The 25,889-nt window shown below is 37.7% G+C and overlaps 1 protein-coding gene across 1 annotated transcript in view; it reads right to left on the bottom strand.

The window, feature by feature from the left end:
* Positions 1-4,011: 4,011 nt before the first annotated feature.
* MOSPD1 (motile sperm domain containing 1) overlaps positions 4,012-25,889 on the bottom strand; it is a 42,664-nt gene continuing 20,786 nt past the window's right edge. The window contains exons 2-6 of the mRNA XM_059680460.1: positions 20,127-20,378; positions 19,942-20,017; positions 17,961-18,178; positions 8,893-9,054; positions 4,012-5,855 (exon numbers count right to left, since the gene is read on the bottom strand). Coding sequence (XP_059536443.1) covers positions 5,824-5,855; positions 8,893-9,054; positions 17,961-18,178; positions 19,942-20,017; positions 20,127-20,280 — 642 coding nt within the window. The 5' untranslated portion in view covers positions 20,281-20,378 and the 3' untranslated portion in view covers positions 4,012-5,823. The remainder of the gene's footprint in view (positions 5,856-8,892; positions 9,055-17,960; positions 18,179-19,941; positions 20,018-20,126; positions 20,379-25,889) is intronic.

The following is a 25,889-nucleotide window of genomic DNA, read 5'->3' as shown; positions in this document are numbered from 1 at the left end:
GTTTGCCGACCACTGGTTTAGGCTAAAGATACAGTTTACCTAGTATACAGTGATTAGCTCCAAAAAACTGTTCATTAGGAGAAAGGTTTCATTTCAATTCCTTAAATAAATCCATTCCTAACCTTGCCTCTTATGACATGATTGTGTAAAAGTAATTTATCCTTCCCAGGGTTTAGCACATTTTTTCCCTTACCATTAGCACAGCTCACACTTCAGTTTGTCAAGATGGATTTTGCATTGTTTTTCTCTACCTTGGTGGACTAAAATCTGTCTACATGCTCATGAAATCATTTTATTTATTGAATCAGAGCTTTTCCCCACCTACCTGGATCACATCCTAATCTTCCCAGCGTGTGGTTTCATTAAGTCTGTGATTCACAAAGCAATCACCCAGCTAATTGGAAAATGCATTCAGTGGACTGAACATTCCCTTCATCATCTTCCTACTGGATTCCATTTTTACTAGGTACTGAGCTGACATCGTCCAGTGTAGGTGTCACTTTAAATTTTGGACAGCTTTTGATTAACCAAGTGACAGGGGCAAATCAGAGAGAAACTAAATGAACAAAATAAAGGAAACAGCCAGATTTGAGTTTGATCTATTTACATATTTTTTCTCTTGGTTATATAAAGTGTCTCCAAACCAGTGTCCCAATTGATTCCTTTTTTTTCTGCCAACAGCTTACTTAAAGGGTCTTTGATGTGGTAACTGGATAAGGCTTCATCTCAAAGTCTGGGTCAACTCTTTTTCATTTTGTTTGGTACTTAATCCTGGAGCGTAATGTTCTGCTCTGGTATGTTGTTTATCACTTCCAGACTATAGGTGTAGCAAATATTTTCCTGATGAAATAATCACTAACTTGACATTCTGCTACTGGGATAATACATCTAGGCTCTGTAGAGAATCTTCTAGTGTAGCTGCATGGTCCCAGTATCACCATCCTTCTAATCATTATAAATTGTTCCCTTTACGCATGTTCTCTCAAAATAACAGGGCTTTAGATGCTACTTGAAATCTTCAATCTCTTTCATAATAGCAAAGTTTTGAAACCTCAGCATTCTATTTCCGTTTTCATGTAGAAACCCTGGAGGTGTCTTCTGGGCAGCTGCTATATAGTTTTTCCACTCACTTGTTTGGTGAATGAAAATATCTAGGAGACACTCATTTCCAGAATCCCATCTAGAAACCTGAAACTTTACATGCTGACTTTGTATAACTCCTTTTGAAGTGGACTCGGGTGGCAAAATTGTGGAGGCCTAACAATTTTGAGGTGACAGAAACACCTGCAGTTACAGATAATTATAGCTATTGCCATGGCTCTTGCTGTACATTGCCTGTTTGCTAGATCCTTTTTTAGGATGAATCATAATTGTTTTCATAATGAAAACTACCTTTTCACTTTATCCTTGATTAACCTTTGTAATACTTGTGGCCCCTTAGTAAGCTCGGTTCTTTCCTCACTACCCTGTGTTCAGCCCTTTTAATCATGGCAGGAAAGTTTTCTTTCTGGTAGACAGGTAATAATGGCACACACATTGCAGTCTCAAATATCTCCCTAGGAACTATTTCAAAACAACTCTATGTCATGGCACATGCATCCTTGCCTTTTCTTATGAACCCAACTCTTTTCCATATATAAGTCAAACCTACCCTTTAAAAGCCAGCTCAGGTACCCCAACCCCTACAACATTTGTAGGGTATGCCACGCACTTCAGCATGGAATTGGATCAAAGGCTGTCTAAATTCCATTTCCTTTTCTGCCCTTCCCCAACACCACCACACACTCAACTGTGAACTGCAATCTAGACAGTGCAGATACACAGTGTATGATCACTTGCCAGGCACCCAGTTCTTATTGATTACAGCCTATCAAAATGCAGCATTGTTTTGAATTAAAGGGCAAGACTTAGTGAATGGAATTAAGTAATCTCTAATAGGAAGATTCAAGTTTTATGATTCTAGGAATCTACTTTGGCAATTAATTTTTGTGGAGGCCCTTTTATAAAACTGGAACTTACATTCAGGAGAGAAGAAAAACAACTTCCAAAGGGAAACACTGATTGCAAATTTAGTAGTTGATATGAAATACTGCTACTGAGTCATCAAGAATTAACCTCTTACAAGATTATATGAGAATTAATAATGCCACATTTTTGGCTAGCACCTTTATTGTTTTGTTTTTTACACTTATGTATTTGCATCTGTTTCTGTACTTCTGATTCTTTTCCACTGGTCTATTCATGGGCAAATACCACACTGTTGGAATTTTGGGGTTATATATTTTAATATTGGGAAAATTTCCTCCTTTACTCTTCTTTTGAAGAGTTTTCATAGCCATGCCTATTTCTCCACATGAATTCTAGAATCAATTTACCTAGGTAAAAAAAAAATACCAAAACCACTTGGTATTCTTATTGGAATCATGTTAAATTTATATAACTTAGAAATAAGGGAAATTTTTATGATGTCAAGAATATACATATCTAAGAATATGCCAGATGTCTTCCATTTGTTCAAGTCTAGTTTTGTGTTTACAGGAGTATCTTATAGTTTAAAGGTTTTGGGACTTTTTAAAGATTAAACCTAAGGCTTTTTAGTTTAATTTTTTGCTATTATATTATTAAATCTCCTAACTGGTGTTTGTGTGTATACATACATGTATCCATGTAACCTTGGGGTGGGGTAGAGTTTTCTATTATTCAAAACACAGAAGTCATAAAAGATTAATAAATCCAACTACCCCAGAATAAATTTTGCATGCTAAAGACACCATAAGCCAAGTCAAGAGAAAATTATAAACTGAAAGGAAATATTTGCAACTCATATCAAAAATAGCTCCTACAAGTCAATAAGAAAAAAACTCACCCACCCACCAGAAAGCAGGGGTTGGGGGACAAAGGATGTGAATAAATTAGTCTATGAAAAGATATACTCAACCTCACTTATAAGTTAATAAAAATTAAAACTACACTGAAATACCATTCCTCATGTATCAGATTGGAAAACACATGGCTAATGAGACTATGAAAGAACAGGTACTCATGCATTGCTGATAGAACTGATAAAGGAGGAACTGGTAAAACGCATTATGCTACATGCCTTATAAGAAAATACTACGCAGCTGTAATAAAAAGAATGAAGACATTCTTCAATTAATCATATAGAAAGTTCAATTACTGATATAGTGTTAAGTAAAAAAAATGCTAGGTGCAGTATGTAAAACATGCTACCATTTTTATATAAAAGCATATAAAAATAAGAATAAGGTTTCCCCCACTATCAGAAACTATTCTCATTTTTATGCTTTTAAGAAATTGCATCCCTATGAAACCTTTCAAAAGCTGAAATGGTGTAAAGCAAAGAAGCAATTACCTTAAGACACATCTTGCTAATGGGTGCAAGATAATAAATCACACATGCTCAGAGGTCAAAGCTATGGCGGCTTGATGCTGACATGCTGAGTATAATTCCCAGGTAAGGAGCTTGGTGGGGTCCACTCTTGCTGCTCCGGGTACATACTGCAAAACAAATATTGAACACTATTTTTGCTTTTTGCCTTTTTCATAAAAGCAAAAATCCTTTTTAGATCTTTTGGTTAAGGGAAACAAGTATTAAGTAATTCTTTTGTAAAAGAAGTGGCATAAAGCAAACTTTCCAAAAGCAGGGAATACCAGTATATATGTATTTGGATAAAGAAACAATACCATGTTTAAACTAATAAAAGTGGTCACTTGTGATGAGTGGACAGGGAATGGGGTAGACAAGAATGAAGAGGAGTAACTTTTCACTATACACCTTTTTATTTTTGAAGCACGTGACTGTTACTTTTTCAATAATTAAAAATAGTAGCTGCTTTGGTAAATTAAGATAAAAATTTAAGATATTTAAGCTCACATGTTTTGCTCATTTTTTTCTATTTGACCCACAGGAATAGGAGATAGTTTAGGAATTAGGAGAGCTAAAACTTTTGAGTTCCTCAGAGTAACCCAAATAAAATGTGTAAATCAATGTGAAACTTGTGTCTCCATTTTCTTTTATTTTTAAGTAATTTATTTTTATTACAATGTGTTATCATACACACACATGCGTGCACATGCATGTGCACACATACCCATACACACGCGCACACACACACACAGGACTTAAGATGGACAGAGAAACAAGGATAGCCTCCAAACAGGTTTTTTTTACAAAGTTCAAAATAGATTACATTGACGTTTATGTGCTTTCCATTCATTACACAATGTACAGACATGATCCGTTTAATGATTTATGCTCCCCAAATGGTTAAACCAATCAGGATTTCCTATGAAAGAGTATATGTAAAAGCTTTTACGTTAGACGCAAAGAACTGTTTCCTGCTAAAACCAACCTCAGGCGTACATTTTGTGTTTACATATACTCCTTGAGAATACTACAGTAGCAGTGCATAAGTTCATTCTGTAAAAAGATCTGAAAAAAGAATTGAGACTCGTAATGCATTGTGCTCTCAGATAAAAATCCTAAGTATGACAGTAACAGTTAAAACTGCATATATGTGTTAGAGATCAGAAGATGCTATAAAGAAATGTAAATAGTTGTGCTTCGGGGACTTTTTCATAAAGTTGTTTTAATAATAAATATAAACTTAAAAATGTCTCAGTGACTGATATAAAATAGACACAGATTTCAAGGATTTTCTATACTTGGCTTAGAGTTTAAAGGTGAAAAATCATCTCCACATAAACCATCCGGTATCTGGTAATCCCAAACTGGCCTAGTCTCCTACAGTCAGGCAAGAGGCTGGGGAGAAAAAGATTTTTCCTCCTATTAACATAAAGCATTATCCAAAGCAGGGGTCCTCAAACTTTTTAAACAGGGGGCCAGTTCACTGGCCCTCAGACCGTTGGAGGGCCGGACTATAGTTTTAAAAAAAAACTATGAACAAATTCCTATGCACACTGCACATATCTTATTTTGAAGTAAAAAAAACAAAACGGAAACAAATACAGTATTTGTATTTGCATGTGGCCCGCGGGCCGTAGTTTGAGGACCCGTGATCCAATGGTAAAGCCAAGGTGAACCACTAGCTAAACACATGCCTACCTTCCTTTAGATTTCTTAGACCAAATAAGAGAGGTCAGCCTACTTTTATGAGGTTTAAAATAACCCCACATGTTTGGTGTCTGGACCACAACCTATTCTGTAATTCAGAAGATGAATTAAATATGTCCTGTCTTCTGTGAGCCCTAGAATAAGCATGATTCCTCAATACTTTGTGCTTTATAAAAAACCCTCAACACATTAACTGTAAAACTCTTATTTCAGAAACACCATGGCAACTGTTTATAATAGAAGCCAAGGTATAATTTACATAGTAATGTTGATGTTCGTAGCAAGGAAATAAATGTAATTTTATTTTTAGGCTAGTCAGTTTGCTGTTTTAGGACTTTAAATAACTTTGAAGGACACATGAGCCTAACAATTAAAGTAAATTTAAAATGAATTAGAAAAAAGATGAGAAAATAACAAATGTTTTAATTAAAGTCTTTTGCACAACAGGTTTAGATATAAAAAGAATTTCTTCAAAGAATTTCCTCGGTGTCACTCAGAAGCATCCTGGTATGTTGTTGGTTTTTGTTTTTTTGTTTTTTAATAACATAATGTGCTGGAGTCCTTTGAATAAAATTATAAAGTAATTTAAAATATATATTATATATTTATAATCACTGTAAATCATTCAATAGTTTATAGCATATTAATGGAGTGAAATAGAGATAAAAGGCAGTCCACATTCATATTTTCAAGATAAATTTACTTCAGAAGTCAATTGAATTCCTTGCTCATGTTCTAAATATAGCCATTGTGATAAGACCTGAAAGAAAAGAAAATGAAGAACAGTTAAAGACATGCATTTTACAAAATTTTCCATTCAATAAGCAATTGTTTAGCCCTCAATGAGCAAATAAAATACAGCACATAGGCAGGTACTCTACCCAGAGCTTGAAGTCAATTTGAATTTAGTTGATATCATACAGAAGAAATCCAATTTATAGCAAAGGGCAGTCACTGGATATATTTAATGTCTGAGCACAGCTAACGTTTTAACCATCAAATATACCTCCCACTTTATCCAATCACTTCAGCTATATAATAATAGCAAATGTGCCATTAAAGTGTCAGTAAAGCCAGTTGACTTCATCCAAAAAAAGAAAATAACTTTGTGGGCCACAAAGAGACAGAAGCATGGTACTCCTCAAGAGATATCATACATAAAACCATAAAAATTTAATAAAATGTTCAGTCCTAAATGAGTGGTTCAAAACCACAAATGTGAAATGAAGTACAGAGAAGGAGAATAATCACGTGGGATTGGGGCAGTCAGAAAACATACCCCAAAATATAAAGCTGAAATAAACCTAAAAGATGATCAGAAAAGATGCAGAACAATGAGATGGGCAGACATTCAGGTGAGGGAAGGATAAGGGCAAGGGCATGGAGATAAGACTGGGACTCTCGATGAGCTTTTTGGGGATCAATAAATAACCTAACAACTCTAATTAAGGATTTATGAGTAGCTCAGAGAGATCTCAGACAGTATATGGAACGTCTTAAATGCCAAACTATAGATTTATACTTCATTTTATAGACTATGGCAGGGGTGGGGAATATCCAGCCAGTGGACCATATAAGGCCCTTGAAATCATTTGGTCTGGCCCTGCCAAGGCATTAGGGTTACTTAATTAAATGTCTGACCAAATACAACAGGCTAATTTATATATATTATTGATTTTTTACAGAGAGGAAGGGAGAGAGATAGAGAGCCAGAAACATCAATGAGAGAGAAACATCGATCAGCTGCCTCCTGCACATCTCCTACTGGGGATATGCCCGCAACCAAGGTACATGCACTTGACCGGAATCGAACCTGGGACCTTTCAGTCCACAGGCGGACGCTCTATCCACTGAGCCAAACCGGTTTTGGCAACAGGCTAATTTTTAAGTTGATACTTTTGTATGGCCCAAGAATCTATAATAATAAAAGTGTAATATGCTAATTAGACTGGACATCCTTCCAGACGACCTTCAGGGCTGTGAGGGAAGCCCGGGTCCCGGGTGCCAGAGGGAAGCTGGTGTCGGCAGCCAGGGGAAGGAAGGCCTATTCTTGCATAAATTTCTTGCATCGGGCCTCTAGTCCTATATAATAAAAGCCTAATATGCTAAATGTCCAGTTGTCCGGTAGGCATTCAACCAATCAAAGTGTAATATGCTAATGATATGCTAAGGCCATTCAACTGCTCCCTATGATGTGCACTGACCACCAGGGGGCAGACGCTCTGCCCAGTAGGTTATCTTGCTGCTAGGGTCCAGCCAATTGGGACTGAGTGAGATGGGCTGGACACACCCTGTAGCCCTCCCATGGCCCCTCCCAGGCTGGTCAACCTCCCATGTCCCTCCCTGGCCCCGACTGTGCTCCTGTGGGGTCCCTCGACCTGGCCTGTGCCCTCTTGCAATCTGGGCTGAGGGATCCCCTGAGTGCACAAATTTCATGCACCGGGCCTCTAGTGATGTTATAAATATACAAATGAGCACTGGTCCGAATGTAGTGAGTTATCACAAATGACTGCATACAAATGTCCTTTGGCAGTAAAAAGGTTCCCTACTCCTGGACTATGGGGAAACATTGAAGGTTTTTGAGCAGGGAGTGGTGGTAGTGAAACCAAAACAGAATGGAAAGCAATGTGACAGCAATATAATAGATGTGGGTGTTTTTTTTTGGAGGGGGGGGTGAATAATGGGAAAAGACAGAAATAGGAAGGGGCACAGTCAGAAGATAGGGAGATAATTTAGAAAACAATTTTTAAATTAGAAAGAGAAGGCACCAGCCCAGCTAGTGTGGCTCAGTGATTGAGTGTCAACTCAGGAACCAAGAAGTCACCAGTTCAATTCCCAGTCAGGGGACATGCCCAGGTTGTAGGCTTGATCCCCAGTGGGGGTCGAGCAGGAGGCAACAAATCAATGACTTCCTCTCTCATTGATGTGTCTCTCTATCCCTCTTCCTTCCTCTTTCTCTAAAATGCAATAAAAATATTTTTTTTAAATGAGAGTGTACCAAGGAATACTGAAAAGGGTTGGTATCTCAGAAGAGATGAGAGACAGAATCTTAATCCTTCACACATTAGACAGGTACTGAATAAATGTTCCGTTGAACTAATTACAAATTTTCAAATCAGGATGACTGAAAGAATGACTTAACAGGAAAAAGGGGAACTGTTTTAAAGAGAAAGGTTCATTGCCCAGCCTGCAGGGCTCAGTGGTTGAGCATCAATCTATGAACCAGGAGGTCACAGTTGGATTTCTGGTCAGGGCACATGCCTAGGTTGTGGGCTCAATTCCCATTGGGGGGCATACAGGAAGCAGCCAATCAATGATTCTCTCTCATCATTGATGTTTCTATCTCTCTCTCCCTCTCCCTTCCTCTCTGAAATCAATAAAAATAAAGAGAAAGGTTCACAATATTAAACAAGGTTGCATTGTTCATCTCTATCATTGTGTATACTTTGTCTAAGTGTTCCGTAGGATCAATTCCTAGAAGTAGAAAAGCTGTATCATGGAATATATGCATTTTACACATGTTTTATACCATTGTAACTCAGTAAAAATAAAATAATCAAATGAATACAGTATCAGGTACTAAATAAATAAGCTAAAAAAAACTAAATGTGAGCCAAAAAATTAAATCTTAAAATGTACTTGGCCTCAACATGTTTTCAAAGCAATCTTTTATGTTTTGCTAAAAAAAAAATCAAACCAACACCAACACCATCATCCAATATACATAAGACCATCACTACCACCTCCAAGCCATACATAGTGCCTACACATATGCCCCAAATCTTTAAAACACTTACCTAAGATGTAAGCAGCCACTAATTTTTGATTCACACTTAAGTGGAGGTAGAGAGGCACCAGCGATTCCACATCCCCCAGTGTAGGAAGCATCAGAGCTGCAATGCACACCACTGCCAGGAAGACAGTTAGTAAACTAGGTCCTGAGGAGACAGTTCTGTTTTCTGTATAAAAGACAAAAATCCTTGAGCTTGCTTCTATAAACAACTTAGACAAAACTTTGTTCACATATACTGTCCACCATTCATCAGGATTCTGGTTTTGTCTAAATTCTCTGACTCTTTCCCCATCACTCCCATTCCATAGGGACCTATCTGCTGAACTTATGTGGAAGTCCATACTTCTCTGAGTCATAGGGTGGAATGTTGTAACAGCATTGTGAGGTAGTGAGTTCCTATTGAAAGGCTACCATCCTTCCGCACACTCTCCTCACTGTAATCAGTAGAACGTGTTCAAGCATGTATCAGCTGTGTATGTTTATAAATTATATGCACAAATACTGTCCTATTATACTTAACATAAACCATACAAATAAAATTTTTAAATAATGAGCTAAAAATAGACATTGAAATTCTGATGTTTTCTTCCTGTACCCTAATGGATTGCTTATGTGAACTTCTTCTAGAACTACCGTAGGTAGGTCTCCAGACATTTGGTCCTAATAACCCAGCATCCTGCAACTAATTTGGAAAATGTTAAGGCAGCAAAAAGGCACTATTTGAGTGTTTTAAAGCTACTTATGAAAACTCTTGCCCTCTGCTCTACTCCCATTTACAGCAAAGAAGCAGCAGAAACAATATTTGGCAAATATTATGCTAAGTGAAACAAACCAGTCACAGGACAAATACTGCAAAATTCCACTTATACATAAAAAATTCCACTTAGATGAAGTGTCTAAAATAGTCAGTCATAGAAGCAGAGAGTAGAATGGTGGTCGCTAGGGGTTGGGGGTGTTTGAGATGGGAGTTACTAATCAGAGGACATAAAGTGTCAATTATGTAAGATGAGTATGGTCTAGAGATCTGCTGTACAACATTGTACCTATAGCCAACAATAGTGTTTTGTAGACTCAAATATTTGTGAACAGGGTAGATCTCATGTTAAGTATTCTTACCACAACAAAATAAAATTTATAAAGCACTTATTATCGGCCTTACTATTCTACAGTTCTGGTGTATGTGTACAATATCCATACCTATATTTTTAAGAAACCCATTAAGAGAATTTTCTGTTATTTGGCTTTTCCCACTACCCTTCCTTTCATTAAAAGGAATAGTCAACAACAACATAATCTTTGTCTTTCATTAATGAAATAATCCTGCTCATTTTATTATTAAATGCAGCTTTTCTAAATTATTAATACTTTAGCTTTTGTGCAAAGTTTCATGGAGCATCGCCAAAACCAGGTAAATGAAAACAAATTCAAATTTTATAGTGATTATTGTTTGAGGTGAAACAATAGCATTAATACCTAAAAACTTGCCCATGAACATAGACATAAGGGTAGTGAAGGCCTAGAGCCTGGAGCGGGACAGGAATTGAATGATGGGGGAGTAGGGGGATAAAGAGGGGGATATTTGATGGGGTAAATACCTCAAAACAAGTCTTGTTTTCGTTAATAAATGAAGTACCTTTACATTTATATTTGTTGCAAAGATATAGACATACCGAGAGAGAGAGAGAGAGAGAGAGAGAGAGAGAGAGAGAGAGAGAGAGAGAGATCAGTTGCCTTCCCTAAGTGCCCCATTGGGGATGGAACCCGCAACCCAGGTATGTGCCCCGACCGGGAATCAAACTGGCAACCTTTTGGTGCACAGGATGATGCTTAATCAACTGAGCCACTCCACCTGAGCAGGAAATCGCTCTTTTTATGATTGTTGTAAAAATTTTATAGAGATACAGAAATTATAAAATTCCTATGTAATCTCATCTTCCTGGAAATAACACTATGTAAAGCTTGCTACAGATCCTTTTGGATTTTATTAATGCCCATATAAACATGTAAAATAATTTTTTACATAAATGAGACTATAACACACTGTTATAATATTATAATATACTGTTCTATACCTGTTTTTTCTCACTTCAGAATATATTTGAACCCTTAGGAATATATTTGAACCTCTTTCCATGTTAATATACAACCATCTATCATTCTATTAGAACCTTATATATACCTGCCTGGCATCCCATCTCACAAACATTTATAATTTAATCAATCCCCAACTGATAGACATTTATATCCTTTTCTTTTTTATTGATTTCAGAGAGAAAGGGAGAGGGGGAGAGAGATAGAAACATCAATGATGAGAGAGAATCATCGAGTGGCTGCCTCCTGTATGTCCCCCGCTGGGGATCAAGCCCGCAACCCGGGCATGTGCCCTTGACCGGAATCGAACCCAGGACCCTTCAGTCTGCAGGCTGACGCTCCATCCATTGAGCCAAACGAGCCAGGGCTATATCCTTTTCAACCATTTATAATTATAAATAATAATAAGGACCCTAATTTTCTTAAGCCAGAGGGCACTGACTCAAACATTGCAAAGACATAGTTCATTAGTAATGTAATTAAGACAAGCCCACTATGATTCAGCTTCATCTTTTTAATAACCTGGGCTGTAGTATTATGTAAAAGTATGCTTTGTGGGTTCCCCTTAGTTAAATTTCTACTAAATGAATATATACAAGATTATATTTATGTGCATACACAAGTCCTAGAAAGTAACATGGAACATTTATATCAGCATATTTGTTAAGTGTATGGTATTATAAGGGTTACTTCCTTTTTAAAATTTAGTGCCATATGTTTTTATACAATAAACTTTAGAAACAAATCTCATTTTTACTGCTTTACAATACATTTAAAAATCCAAATCTTTCATGAGCATAGCCTTTGACCATTTTCCAGCTAGCTCAGAGCCTCACAACATTGTTGTATTGATAACATGTCTAATAAACACTTTCCAAGCTAAAGACATGAAAAAATAATACCACTTCAAAACCTCTCCAGAAACAATCTCAATTTGTTTCAAAATTTTAGTTCAGTCCTCGCCAGTTTGGCTCAGTGGATAGAGCATTGACTTGCAGACTGAAGGGTCCCAGGTTTGATTCCCGTCAAGGGCACATGCTGGGCTGTGGGCTCAATCTCCAGTTTGGGGCGTGCAGGAGGCAGTCGATCAATGATTCTCTCTCATCACTGATGTTTCTATCTCTCTCTCCCTCACCCTTCCTCTCTGAAATCAATAAAATATATAAAAAAATTTTAGTTCAGAGAAACTTAATGATAAACCTGAGAATCTTATATACTGGAAACTACACATAATTCACTATAGTTGTGTGCCATATCTGATGTTTTGGTCAACTACAGACTGCATATACAACTGTAGTTCTATACGATTATAATGGAACTGAAAAATTCTTATCACCTAGTGATGTTGTAGCCATCACAGTGTCATAGCATAACACATTACTCGCATGTTTTTGGTGCTACTGGTATAAACAAACCTATTGAGCTACCATTTGTATAAAAGTACAGCACATATAATTATGTACAGCACATAATTATTGATAATGATAATAAAAGATGATGTTACTGGCTTCTGTATTTACTATATTACATATACTTTTTTATCATTATTTTATAGTATACTCTTTCTACTTCTAGAGTTTGCCGTAAAACAGTATGCCATGTTATGCAGGCAACAGCAGCCTCACAGGTCTTATGTTTTCCATGTCTCTTGATTGTATCATTCTCTCTTGTGCTTGATTTAATCATGTGTTGTTTTGTGCATTAACATGCTACACAGGTTTGTAGCCTAGAAGCAATAGGTTATAACTTATAGCCTAGGTGTGTAGTAGACTATACTATGTAGGTTTGTGTAAGTGCACTCTATGATGTTTGAATAACAAAACTGTCTAATGAGCCCTGACTGGTTTGGCTCAGTGGATAGAGCGTCAGCCTGCGGACTGAAGGGTCCCGGGTTCGATTCTGGTCAAGGGCATGTACCTTGGTTGCGGGCACATCCCCAGTGGGGGGTGTGCAGGAGGCAGCTTATCGATGTTTCTCTCTCACCGATATTTCTAACTCTCTATCCCTCTCCCTTCCTCTCTGTAAAATATCAATAAAATATATTTTAAAAAAACTGTCTAATGACACATTTCTCAGAATGTATCCCAGTGATTGACACATGACTGTAATAAAAAAATAAACAGAAGTTTAAAATATCACGTTGTCAATACAGACTAAATCAATCACCATTGCACTCTATTAAAGAAGAAAACTTTATTCAATTCCATATTAGAAACATTAGAAACCTATCGCCCTTGGTCTAGAGTGTCCATAGCAGTGGAAACCTTATAAGACAAAGAAAGCCAACCCGACAGACCCTACCAAATAAGAAGTTCAGTGAAGCTATAGTCAGCCACAGACTCAACAAACCATTGATTTTCAGTTGGAAGATACGGAACCCATGGATACAAAGGGCCGAATAAGACTTGAGCAACTGCTGATTTTAGTATTGGGGGGGGGGGCGGTTCTGGAGCCAGTCATCCTCGGATACCAAAGGACAATTGTACTCTGTGCCGAGAACATAATGGTACACCAGACAAGAGGCCTGCTTTCACTGAGCTTTCTGACATGGATTTTTTTTTTTTTCAAAACAGAGATCACATGTTATTCCAGTATCACCTAATTTTATGTATTTACCTACTCCAATTTTACAATTAGAAGAATACTATATTTCAGATACCAAAGATTCATTATAAAAATAAAGTAAGAATAAAATGCTCAGCCAAAACCGGTTTGGCTCAGTGGATAGAGCATCGGCTTGTGGACTGAAAGGTCCCGGGTTCGATTCCAGTCAAGGGCATGTACCTGGGTTGCGGGCACATCCCCAGTAGGAGATGTGCAGGAGGCAGCTGATCGATGTTTCTCTCTCATCGATGTTTCTAACTCTCTATCTCTCTCCCTTCCTCTCTGTAAAAAATCAATAAAATATATTTTTTTAAAAAAAGAATAAAATGCTCAATTAATACACATTGTAATTATTTAGCCTTTAAGGATAATTTTTCACCTAAATTTTCATACACTTAAAAATAAAAGAGGATAGAGAAACCAAGATGGCGGCATAGGTAAACAACTGAAATTGCTGCCTCACACACACACTTCCAAAATACAACTAAAAGATAAAACGGACATCATCCAGAACCACAGGAAGGCTGGCTGAGTGGAAATTCTACAACTAGAAGGAAAGAGAAAAGCACACTGAGACTCAGAGGAGGTGCGGAAGTAACGTGCAGAGCTGGGCCTCATCCGGACACCTCCAAATCCCAAACAAAGAAGAGGAATCTGAAGATCTCTCCCTAGTTCCTGCTGGGTAGCCTCAGGCAGAGGCTAAATTAGCACCTCCTTAGAGATCCAAGAGCCAGTGTACCCAGTGGTCAGAGTGGGACCATCCAGATTACAACTCCTCAGATCCATAAGGGACACACTCAAGGGGCAGACTCAGTGAGCACCAAAGCCCCACTGAAGCAAGTCTTGCCCCATAAGGGTATCTCCAGCACAGAAGTTCTCCCACCATGGACACAGCTGATTCTCACAGCCAATTGGCCTGGAGGTCAATTCTTCCCAGTGATACCAACTACAATCAAGGCTTAACTACAACAAGACTGTGCACACAGCCTACAAAGGGGTGCACCAAGAGTGTCCACCTCAGGTAATTGGAGAGGCTGTGCCACTGGGCCCAATAGTACACCTAGCACAGAAAGCCACCCTATCAACACAGGGAAGCAACCAAAATGCAGAGACAAAGAAACAGGTCACAAATGACAGAAATGGAGGAAAGCAAACTACTGGATATAGAGTTCAAAACCACACTTTTAAGGTTTTTGAAGAATTTTCTAGAAACTGCAGATAAATTTAGCGAGACCCTCCATAAATCTAATGAGAGCCTTGAGGATATGAAAAGGACCAACTGGAAATTAAGCATACACTGACTGAAATAAAGAATATTATACATAGATCCAACAGCAGACAAGAGGATCCCAAGAATCAAGTCAAAGATTTGAAATACGAAGAAGTAAAAAACACCCAACCAGAAAAGCAAAAAGAAAAAAGAATCCAAAAATATGAAGATAGTGTAAGGAGCCTCTGGGACAACTTCAAGCAAACCAACATCTGAATTATAGGGGTGCCAGAAGAAGAGAGAGAGCAAGACATTGAAAACCTATTTGTAGAAATAATGACAGAAAACTTCCCCTACCTGGTGAAAGAAATAGACTTACAAGTCCAGGAAGCCAGAGAACCCCAAACAAAAGGAATCCAAAGAGGACCACACCAAGACACATCATAATTAAAATGCCAAGAGCAAAAGACAAAGAGAGAATCTTAAAAGCAGCAAGAGAAAAACAGTCAGTTACCCATACGACTGTCAGCTGATTTCTCAACACAAACTATGCAGGCCAGAAGGGAATGGCAAGAAATATTCAAAGTGATGAATACCAAGAACCTACAACCAAGATTACTTTACCCAGCAAAGCTATCATTCAGAATTGAAGGTCAGATAAAGAGATTCACAGATAAGAAAAAGCTAAAGGAGTTCATCACCACCAAACCAGTATTATATGAAATGCTGAAAGGTATTCTTTAAGAAGAGGAAGAAGAAGAAAAAGGTAAAGATACAAATTATGAACAACAAATACACATCTATCAACAAGTGAATCTAAAAATCACGTGAATATGCCGAAACCAGTTTGGCTCAGTGGATAGAGCGTCGGCCTGCGGACTGAAGGGTCCCGGGTTCGATTCCGGTCAGGGGCATGTGCCTGGGTTGCAGGCGCATCCCCAGTGGGAGATGTGCAGGAGGCAGCTAATCGATGTTTCTCTCTCATCGATGTTTCTGGCTCTCTGTGTCTCTCCCTTCCTCTCTGTAAAGAATCAATAAAATATATTAAAATAAAAAAATAAATATATAAATAAAAAAATAAAAAAAATAAAAATCACGTGAATAAAAAATCTGATGAACAGAATAAACTAGTGAATATAATAGAATCAGGGGCATAGAAAGGGAATGGACTGACAATTCTTGGGGGGAAAGAGGTGTGGGGGGAGTGGGAAGAGACTGGACAAAAATCGTACACCTATGGATGAGGACAGTGGGAGGGGGTAAGGGCAGAGGGTGGGGTGGGAACTGGGTGGAGGGGAGTTATGGGGGGGAAAAAGAGGAACAACTGTAATAATCTGAACAATAAAGATTTAATTTTAAAAATAAATAAATAAATAAAAGAGGATAGCCCTAGCTGGTTTGGCTCAGTTGATAGAGCATCAGCCTGCGAATTGAAGGGTCCCGGGTTTGATTCCGGTCAAGGGCACATACCCAGGTTGTGGGCTCAATCCCCAGTAGGGGGCATGCAGGAGGCAGCTGATCAAGGATTCTCTCTCATTATTGATGTTTCTATCTCTCTCTTCCCTCTCCCTTCCTCTCTGAAATCAATAATTTAAAAATAAAAATAAAAGAGGATAAAATATAACTAATCTTTTAACTCTTTTTTTAAAAAAATATATTTTATTGATTTTTTACAGAGAGGAAGGGAGAGAGATAGAGAGTTAGAAACATCGATGAGAGAGAAACATCGATCAGCTGCCTCCTGCACATCTCCCACTGGGGATATGTCCATAACCCAGGTACATGCCCTTGACCAGAACCGAACCTGGGACCTTTCAGTCCGCAGGCCGACGCTCTATCCACTGAGCCAAACCAGTTTCAGCTAAACTTTTAACTCTTATTCTTGGCTATTAAACTGGTCTATTAATTACAAATGGCTCCAATGATCACTTTTTTAACCATTTGTATGCCATAAGCATCTATAGACACAAGCAGCAGATATTTTAAAATTAAATTCAAAATATCGTGGCAGTTGATTTAAATTATGAGTTTAACATAAAAAACAAATATTCATTTTATGGCCTTTCTTGTTCTAGAGAAGGCATTGTGAAAGGGGAATCTTAAATATCATAAATATTTATAAGTTGACTTAATATTAATATTAATCTGAGGTCAAAGTGGCATTTGACAAAGGGTCTCTGTCAGCTTCAAAATAAGAAAAGCTGGTCCTGTCAGTCAATAACAGTTGCTGAGAAGAAATCAATCTACTAGCTACTACCCAGTCCCTAGTTTTGCTATCACCAGAAAATCTGGGCACTCCCTCCACGGACAGAAGCCTTGCCTCAGTAAATCAAAGAGGCATTACTCCCTGTGTTATCAAAATAAACATGCTAAGATGAACAGACTGATAGGGAATCTATGAATTAATATAATGACAAGTAGACTTTACGTGACAATTTCAAGGGCAGCTGCTATCACATTTATATATCACTATCAAAAAGTTCCCATGCTTTTCTATGGAAAATTTATCTACCTCCTCTTTTAATAGGGTTGGAGAGAGATAATGAGAAATTAAGAAGGAGAGGGACAGATGTCCAAAGAGTTGAAGATGAGGATACTGTAAATGTTGAAATAATACATCATAACATGTCTATATATTTAAGCTGGAAGGAAATGAGGAATAGAGAGGGATTGAATCAATAGCTCACAGGGGATATTATAATCTACTTAGTTTAATTAACTTCAACTTTAATGACTTTTTTTTTTTTTCAAAAATAATGTGAACAGTGCACCAAGCTTGGACTATTGCCAAACACAATCTCTCTCTCCTTCTTTGAACTAATCAAATGAGAAAGGATATAGAACAGTCACAGAAACAAAAGTATATAATTGCCAAATTGTGATAGCATTATAAAGTACAGTGCCTGCATTTTCAGGTTTTATAGATTTAAAGGTTATGGCAACATTTGCCTTCTCCTTACAGCATCCTTTAGTCCTCTCCTCTCAAAGTCCAGCTCTAGGCCTCAGCTCGATTTTAGGTACCTGATTTTTAGGTTCTGTTTCAAAAGTAGTTGATTAATTTTAAAGAAACAGATTATTTTTCTAGTAATTATTTTTAGCTCCCTAATTATTTTAAAGTTAGAAATGTGTAAGACCACAAAAGAGCTTTAAAAACCACCCAAAATTACCTGGTTGAAAAGACTGCTCAAAAAATAAGCTATCACTTAATGGTTCCTTTATTCTTTTTTCCTCTTCTTCCTTTTGTTGCTCTTTTGCAGAAGGGAGAAGAGTGGCCACAACCTCCTTCCTTCCTAAAGCCTTCCTCTGGCTTTGTTCAGAAACTTGGAGACGGAATTTGTCCATTACTCCATAGTGACAGGATCGAACATCTTTATGACGAATCACACTGAAAACATTTAAAAATAACAAATGCTGTTTAGGTTTTGAGGGGGGTGGCTGTCAAACAGAATTCAGCAAGAGATTTCATACATTAAAATAATATTAACTGATTATAACCAAATATTCAAATACAGAGATTTGCTAATGATGCTTTAAAAAAAAATCACAGTATAACCCAAAAGGAAATGGGTGCTGCTGAAATATTTGATGAAAGCACATACTCTAAAACAGAGAATAAAAGTAAAATATGATGGGCAGCTCTAGCCGGTTTGGCTCAGTGGATAGAACATTGGCCTGCAAACTGAAAGGTACCGGGTTCAATTCAGGTCGAGGGCACATGCCCGGGTTGTAGGCTTTAAAAAAAAAATGATGGGCAAAGAAAACTCCTTTTGGCAATGACTTTTTTCTGGATATCTATATATATTAATATTTACTAAATAAGATATATGAAATTGTTTCTTCCTCCACAAAAGTGTCATAAATTTTCTATTGCCACTTATTGTTCAAAAATATTAACACATTTTACAAACCTCACCCTAGACTTAAAATCTGAAATCCATGAATGCAGATAAAAATAAGCATTTGCATGAGTAATTCAGTCTGACCAATCCAACAGAAGGCTAACAATACACTTCTGTATCTCTCTGAAAAGAGTATAAAGCACTTCAATTTTTATGAGTTATCTGAAGTTCCATATATTTTACTTTGTTCTTTTTTCTTTGTTCTTAATAGAGAACACAGAACAATTAGGTAAAGATAGCACATTTATTTGGCTAGAAACTACATTTCTTTGGAATAGTCCTTGCTTATTTTGTATTGAATGAAAATCAAAAGAAGTGTGCAAAAACACATTCTTAAAGATACATAATTTTAATGCTGTAAGTCTATTAAAAAGAAAAGACTTCTGCTTCTCATTCTCCCAGAAAATTTAAACAAATACAGCTTACTGGGTGGCTTAAATTAACGGCTGGTCAATGGATCCATCTGGTCATCACCAGTTCTAAAGTGAAAATTAAGTATGAACAGCCTGAACAACCAGTCATTTATCTGGCACTTTAAGAAGAAATTATCTAGAAGAGCTCAGATAACCTTTTATAGATGAGTAGTTATGCACTTGCTTCCTGTTTGTATAGATTAATTTTAAAGCTTATTAGCTGAATCATTTTGGATGAACTTATATTACCATTGTTCTGAGAGTGTAGCATTATTAGTTTCCCAAATTTCACTATAATAGCAAGATGTTCCAAAGAAAGTTAAATTTCTTATTATAGCTAGAGAAATTTAAAGGAATAAGTTAGAACTTTACCTTCATAAATGTCCATTATAACTAAAAGCACAACAATGAGGAAATGTTCACAGAAATATTAACACACATCAGTTATAACATAATTAAATATTATTAAGTATTTGTTTGACCTATTTAGAATCTATTAGCAACTTAACAAGAATTTTTTCTTTCTAATTCAACTTATTGGTGTGACACTGGTTAATAAAATTATATAGGTTTCAAGTATATAATTCTATAATACTTCAATTGTATATTGCATTGTGTGAGCATCACCCAAAGTCAAATTTTCTTCCATTACCATATATTTGACTCCCTTTACCCTTTACTACCTCTCCAAGAATTTTGATAGACTAAAACTTTCAGCAAAAATTCAAAGTATAATAAATGCTATGTGGGAATAGCTTCAAGAAAAACCTTTTCAATTTAAACATATAAATATTAACACATTTAAAACATGTTACCAGGAAGTGATTGGGACTTACATATCCACACAACACTGAGGCTTTACTGCACCTGCAGCATCAACGACAACATACTTATTTGGAGTAGTACACAAAACTGAAAGAAAAAGTCACAATGACCATTAGTGTTTTTAAAAAATTAGTTTCTACAAGTAAAAAATTAGTAGGGACTAGTTTAATCCATCAAATAGACCTAGGAGACTCACCTTTGAACTTTAAGGCAAACTCATAGGGGTTATATAAAGTCAACACTTGCTTATGTGTTGACTGGTCATCTGCATAAAATATTAGCTCCGTGGGAAACACAAAAACAGGAAGATTTCCTTCCACTAAATCTTGCTGTTTTTTTTGTTGATGCATTGGCACTGAATCCCCCTTGCTGCAGCTTTTTTCACAGTCTCAAATCTATTTTGGACTTTCCTTAAAGTCAGTTAAAAATTCCAAAGCATTTTGGCAATCTAGAAAGAGAAGAGAGAAAGAAAACTGAATGATACCTGTTTTCATTTGTTGTCCCACCATGAAAAAGCATGTTTAGCATGCATTAAAATAGACCCCCAAATCATTTAAACAAGCCTTTTGACTTTTCCTCTAGGCTTACTTATACAGCTTTTAGCTAACTAAGCAAAGAAATTTATACATATTCCTTTCACATTCAAGGTTTCAACCTACAATAAATAACATTAATACCTGAATGAGGGAATAAAGGCTTTGTACCTCAATTTAATCACCCCCTTTCAAAGAGATATAAAAAAGACATCACTCTTTTAAACCTCAGATTTTTAAATAAAGTAGAATAAAGTAAGTATTCCCTCCACCAATTTTATGTGAGCCAATCAAAATTCTTAAAGACTAAAAAAAATATAGAACAAAAAAATATAGGACAAAGTAAGTTTCCATGGTTTATGGAAGAAAAACATGAGAATCACTTTCACACTCATCTCAACAATACTATAGTGCCTTCAGGAAGCATGGATGGCAGAGTTATTTTCATCTTTTTTTCTACCGAAACCCAAGATAAGCAAAAATGTCTGGAAGGGAAGTCGAATATCCAAACTGTCCATGGAGTTTTCTATGAAATTTCAAAGTCAGTAAGTAGGTCTTGGTATGTGAGTGGCACTATGCCTCCCCCGCCCCTCCACATCAAGTGCACAAACTTCATAAGAGCTATTTTCTTCTTCCAACTTTAAAGACCTTTCTGGATTCCTTCGGGGGTTGTTGAATATGTTCCAGACAGTTGTAACTGGCAGAAGTCTGACTGATAAGTGCAATGTTTATGATTTGTTACCTAATCTAATTTTAAGCAACATTACTTAGCTAGTACCCTGTGTGACTTTTTCAAATAAAATGCAAAAGCTAAAACATACAATCACAGAAAATACCTGATTTTCACCCTGTAGATGACTCATTTAAAATAAGTCATAAGCATTTAATAGTTTGCTTTCAAGTTCTCATATATTCAAAGTAAATATAACAAATGATTAATTTTTTGTTGTCTTACCGGATATTAGAGTACACGTGCTGTGATTCTGATTTAAACCTTTCCCACTTTTATCAAATAGGATACTGTATAGTCATGCATGCAAATTTTTATCCTTTTCTTTCATCTAAATGCCTATTATATATAGGCCTGGCACTATGTCAGGAGCTGCACAAAGATAAAAAGATAAATAATGCACAGGCCTTGTCCTCAAGAAACTCAAGTCTCACTGGTAAAACAAAATAAATATTAAAGCCGCCTCTATTATAATGCATAGTATTGTATATGAAGTACTAGGGGATTAGAAGACTACATGAATAATTCTACCTGGAAGAGAGGCCAGGAGATAGCACTTGAGGTAGTCCTTAAAGAAAAGGATACACACTTCTATGCTAGGGGTAGGGGGTGGGGATATGTACGGAGGGTATTCTGACCGAGGGAACAACATAAGCAAAGACACAGAAACATGAAGAAAGAAGGTTTAAAAGGTCCTAATCAAGGCCCTGGCCAGGTAGCTCAGTCCCCATACACCAAGGTTGCGGTTCCATCCTTGGTCAGGCTACATACAAGAGTCAACCAATGAATGCATAAATAAGTGGAACAACAAATTGATGTTTCTCTCTCCTTACCGAAAAAAAATATCAATAAATAAAAAATACTGTCAGGAGAACCAAGATGGCATAGTAGGTAAACGCCTGTACTCACTTCCTCCCACAGCCACATCAAAATTACAACTAAAATACAGAACAACCATCATTCAGAACCGCCTGAATAAAAGATTAAAAAACAAAAAAAGAACTGCCTGAAAACTAACTGAATGGAAGTCACACAACTAGAAAGGTAAAGAAAGCACACTGAGATTAGTAGGAGGGTAGGAGGGGTGGAGGTGTGGAACAGGCTGGTCCAACACCCAAGTGTGCTGTTTTTATAATTGGGAGGGAAATTGTTTGTATGGAGGCTGCCCTTGAGGATAAGGGGTCCCAGCCCACCCCAAACCCCCAGCCCAGGGTTCCAGACCTAGGAAGAGAAGTTCCTGTAACTTTGGGCAGTAAAAACCAGCAGAGATTGTGGTTGAGTGACAAGGAGGCTGCTGAAGTCCCAGGTGCTCCTCTTAAAGGGCCATCACACAAACTTACATGGTCCATTGTTTGGCATCGGGACAGAAACTCAGAGGTGGCTTTCTCCCAGACAGGGGTGCTAGCAAGGGTCATTGTTCCTGGGATGGAACGTCCCCTGTCACAGGGATGACTGGAATCCATAGCTGAGTCTCAATCAGCCTGAAGCACACAGTTTGCTCTACCCTGGGGATTCCCTGAGATCACACCTAACCCAATTTACAGCCCCACCCAAGCTGTTCACAACAGCTTTTCCATATGAATGGTCTGTCCTGGCTCAGGCTTCAGATTTTGCTAAAATCTGTCAAACAAGCTGCAGCTGGTGACAGCATACCCTAAACCTATCAATAAAAGGCCCAAGACCGGTGGGGGGGGGAGAAAATGGCAATGGTATAAACGGATGTGTCCCATGCCGTGTCCCGGAGCAGATAGGGTGAGCAGCTGAACCAAGTAACATCTAGCCTGAATAGGCAGAGGAAATTCAGCTGAGGGACAGTTTGCAGCTGGGAAAGGCAGAGGACTCCCGTAGAAAGGGGACTGTTGGAGGCTGTGGCTGAAAACTCTCCTGGAATGGCTGGCTCAGCCGGGTAGTCTGCGCCATCTTGAGTGGCTGTTTTCGGAAGCGTATACATCCAAAGACCCGGCAACCACGGCATCCAGGAATCGGCTACTGACCCAGAAACACTGGATCTAAAGCAGCGCGAATACGTGGACTCAGAGGAGCCCTGCTCCTCCTCACAGAAGGTCAGATTTCGTCTTGATAAGGGTGCGGTTTGCAATTCAGGTTGGAGAGAGGAAAGCGCATGGGGGATAGTCTGTGCCCCACAAGGTCCGTGGCCTTGGGGCCAGCGTGATCCGCGAGTGCAGAAGGGGTCTCACAGGGCTGCCACCAGAAGGGAAGACTAAAAATAAGCCCATAGATGGACTGGGTGCAAAAAGGCAGCCTCGGATTTTGCCAGTGTACCAGCTGCTTAGTGCCAGGGGAAAGAGGACTTGCAGAAGACTGCGCACAGAGCTGGACAGTGGAGGGTTGCGAGAGCTCACGCACCTCCTCAGGCCTTTTTTTCTCTCTCCCCCTTAAATCTTTGAGTTTGATTATTAAACCCAATACATAGGATCGCCCAATTGGGGTCACTCGCAGAGACTGCAGGGGAAAGTTGTTTTTGTGGAACCTGGGAATCAGAGCTGGGAGTAACAATCAAAGAAACAGCTCTGTGGCAGAAACAGCTCTCCCAAACTACTGGCTAGAGAGGACTTATAGCCTCGGAGGTCAATCCAGAAACACTGCCACCCAGAGGCTGAACCACAAACTTACTCTTCTGTAAACACAAATAAAGGCAGTCTGGGAAACAAATACAGCCTGCTTTAAAATCAGGACAGTGGTTTACAACATAGAGGAACAGTGTATCACAGGGAACTTCAACACTCTCCTGAATACCTGACAGGACTAAGGTGTGTCAAACAGAAGAGTAGAAGAACTGAAGGACCTTCACTACTGCACATTTTATTTTATTTTTTTCACCTTTTACTTAAGAAACTAATTTTTTTTTCATCACCTGATTTTACCTTTTTAATTACTACATTTCTATTTTTAACCAGTATTATTACTACTACCATTTTACCTTTTTTTAAAGTGTCATTATATTTTCTCTTTATCTTATTTTGGGATTAGTGTTCTAAATTCTATTTTCATCTTTCCTTTAGCATCATTTTACTCTACCTCAACTTTACCTTTACACCAAAACTCTCCTCCTCACTTTTCTCCTTTTGTTGTTCTGTTTCTCTTACCCTATTCCTGCTTTAGATTTTCCCTATTCCTTCTTTTTACCCCGTTAAAATTTCACCCTACTCATATATCTAATTTCCAATCCCCTGCTCTAAATCCATATACACCTCTCTCTTCTCTTTCTTCACTATCCAAATTTTTTTTCTCTCTGTCATTCGGTTGTTGTTTACTTGATTGTTCAGTATATTGTGGGGGGTTTTTATGCTTGTTAGTGAGATTGTTTTGCTTTTTCTTTCTATTTTCCTGTTTGTTTGTTTTTCTTTTTCTTTTCCAGTTATTTATTTATTTTTTTTGCTCCTGTTTTCCCTCGCATCTCTTGATATCAATTGTTGTTTGTAGTTTGCATTCTGTTGCTGGAATTTGCTGGGATTAGTGGCTGTTCTATTGGAGTTTTCTCCACATATAAATAGTTTCATCCCCTCTTCTATTTCATTCTCTTTCTTTTCTCTCTTACTTTTTTTTTTCCTTTTCCCAATTTCATTTTTGCACTCCTCTTTTTCTTTTTTTTCTCCTTTTTCTTTGCCTCTTCTTTCTTCCTTATCCCCTAATTCTCTTTGATCTGGTGGTCACCTTTATTTGGGGTTACTAGTATCATGAATACATTTGTGTTCAGTGCCTTGTGCTTTGTGCCTTGTTGTGTTGTATTTTGTGCCGTTAAATCAGTGCAGCAGAGAGAGAACTACATAAACAAACACCTGGAAAAGAGAGATCATGGGGAAAAGAAGAAACATCCCACATATGAAAGAAAATCAGGCATCACCAGAAAAGGAAGTCAACGAAATGGAGGCAATGGAGGCAATGGAGGCAAGCAACCTGTCAGAGAAAGAATTCAGAGAAATGGTCATAAGGTGGATGAAAAGAATGGAAGACAAATTCAACAATATGTGTAAGAACCAAGAGGAAATGAAGAAGAACCAAGAAGAAATAAAAAATGACATCACTGCTATAAAGAACTCAATAGAAAGCATCGACAGTAGACTAGAAGAAGCAGAGGGCTGCATCAGTGAGCTATAAGACAAGGTAGGAAAAAAATACTCAAGCAGAGCAGCTTCTAGGAAAAAAATTTAAAAAGCAGGAGAGCCTAAGAGAACTTTGGGACAACACAAAACGAAATAACATCTGCATAATAGGGGTGCCAGAAGGAGAGGAAACTGAGCAAGGAATAGAAAACCTGTTTGAAAAAATAATGACAGAAAACTTCCCTGATATAGGGAAGAAAAAGCTCACACAAATCCAAGAAGCTCACAGAGTCCCAAACAAAATGAACCCCAAAAGACCGATGCCAAGGCACATTATAATTAAATTGGCAAACACTAACGACAAAGCAAGAATCTTAAAAGTGGCCAGAGACAAAAAGTTACCTACAAAGGATCCCCCATCAGGCTAGCGACTGATTTCTCAACAGAAATGCATCAGGAAAGAAGGGAATGGAATGAAATATACAAAGTCATGCAAAGGAAGGGTCCGAATCCAAGAATACTGTACCCAGCAAGGCTATCAATCAAAATTGAGGGTGAAATCAAGAGCGTCACAAACAAAAAAGGACTACGGGAATTTATCACCACCAAACCAGCAATGCAAGAAATGCTAA

Source organism: Myotis daubentonii, chromosome X, assembly GCF_963259705.1.
Source record: "Myotis daubentonii chromosome X, mMyoDau2.1, whole genome shotgun sequence".
NCBI lineage: Eukaryota > Metazoa > Chordata > Mammalia > Chiroptera > Vespertilionidae > Myotis > Myotis daubentonii.
The sequence above is the reverse complement of the archived record's forward strand: the minus strand, read 5'-3'. Positions and strand labels throughout refer to the sequence as shown.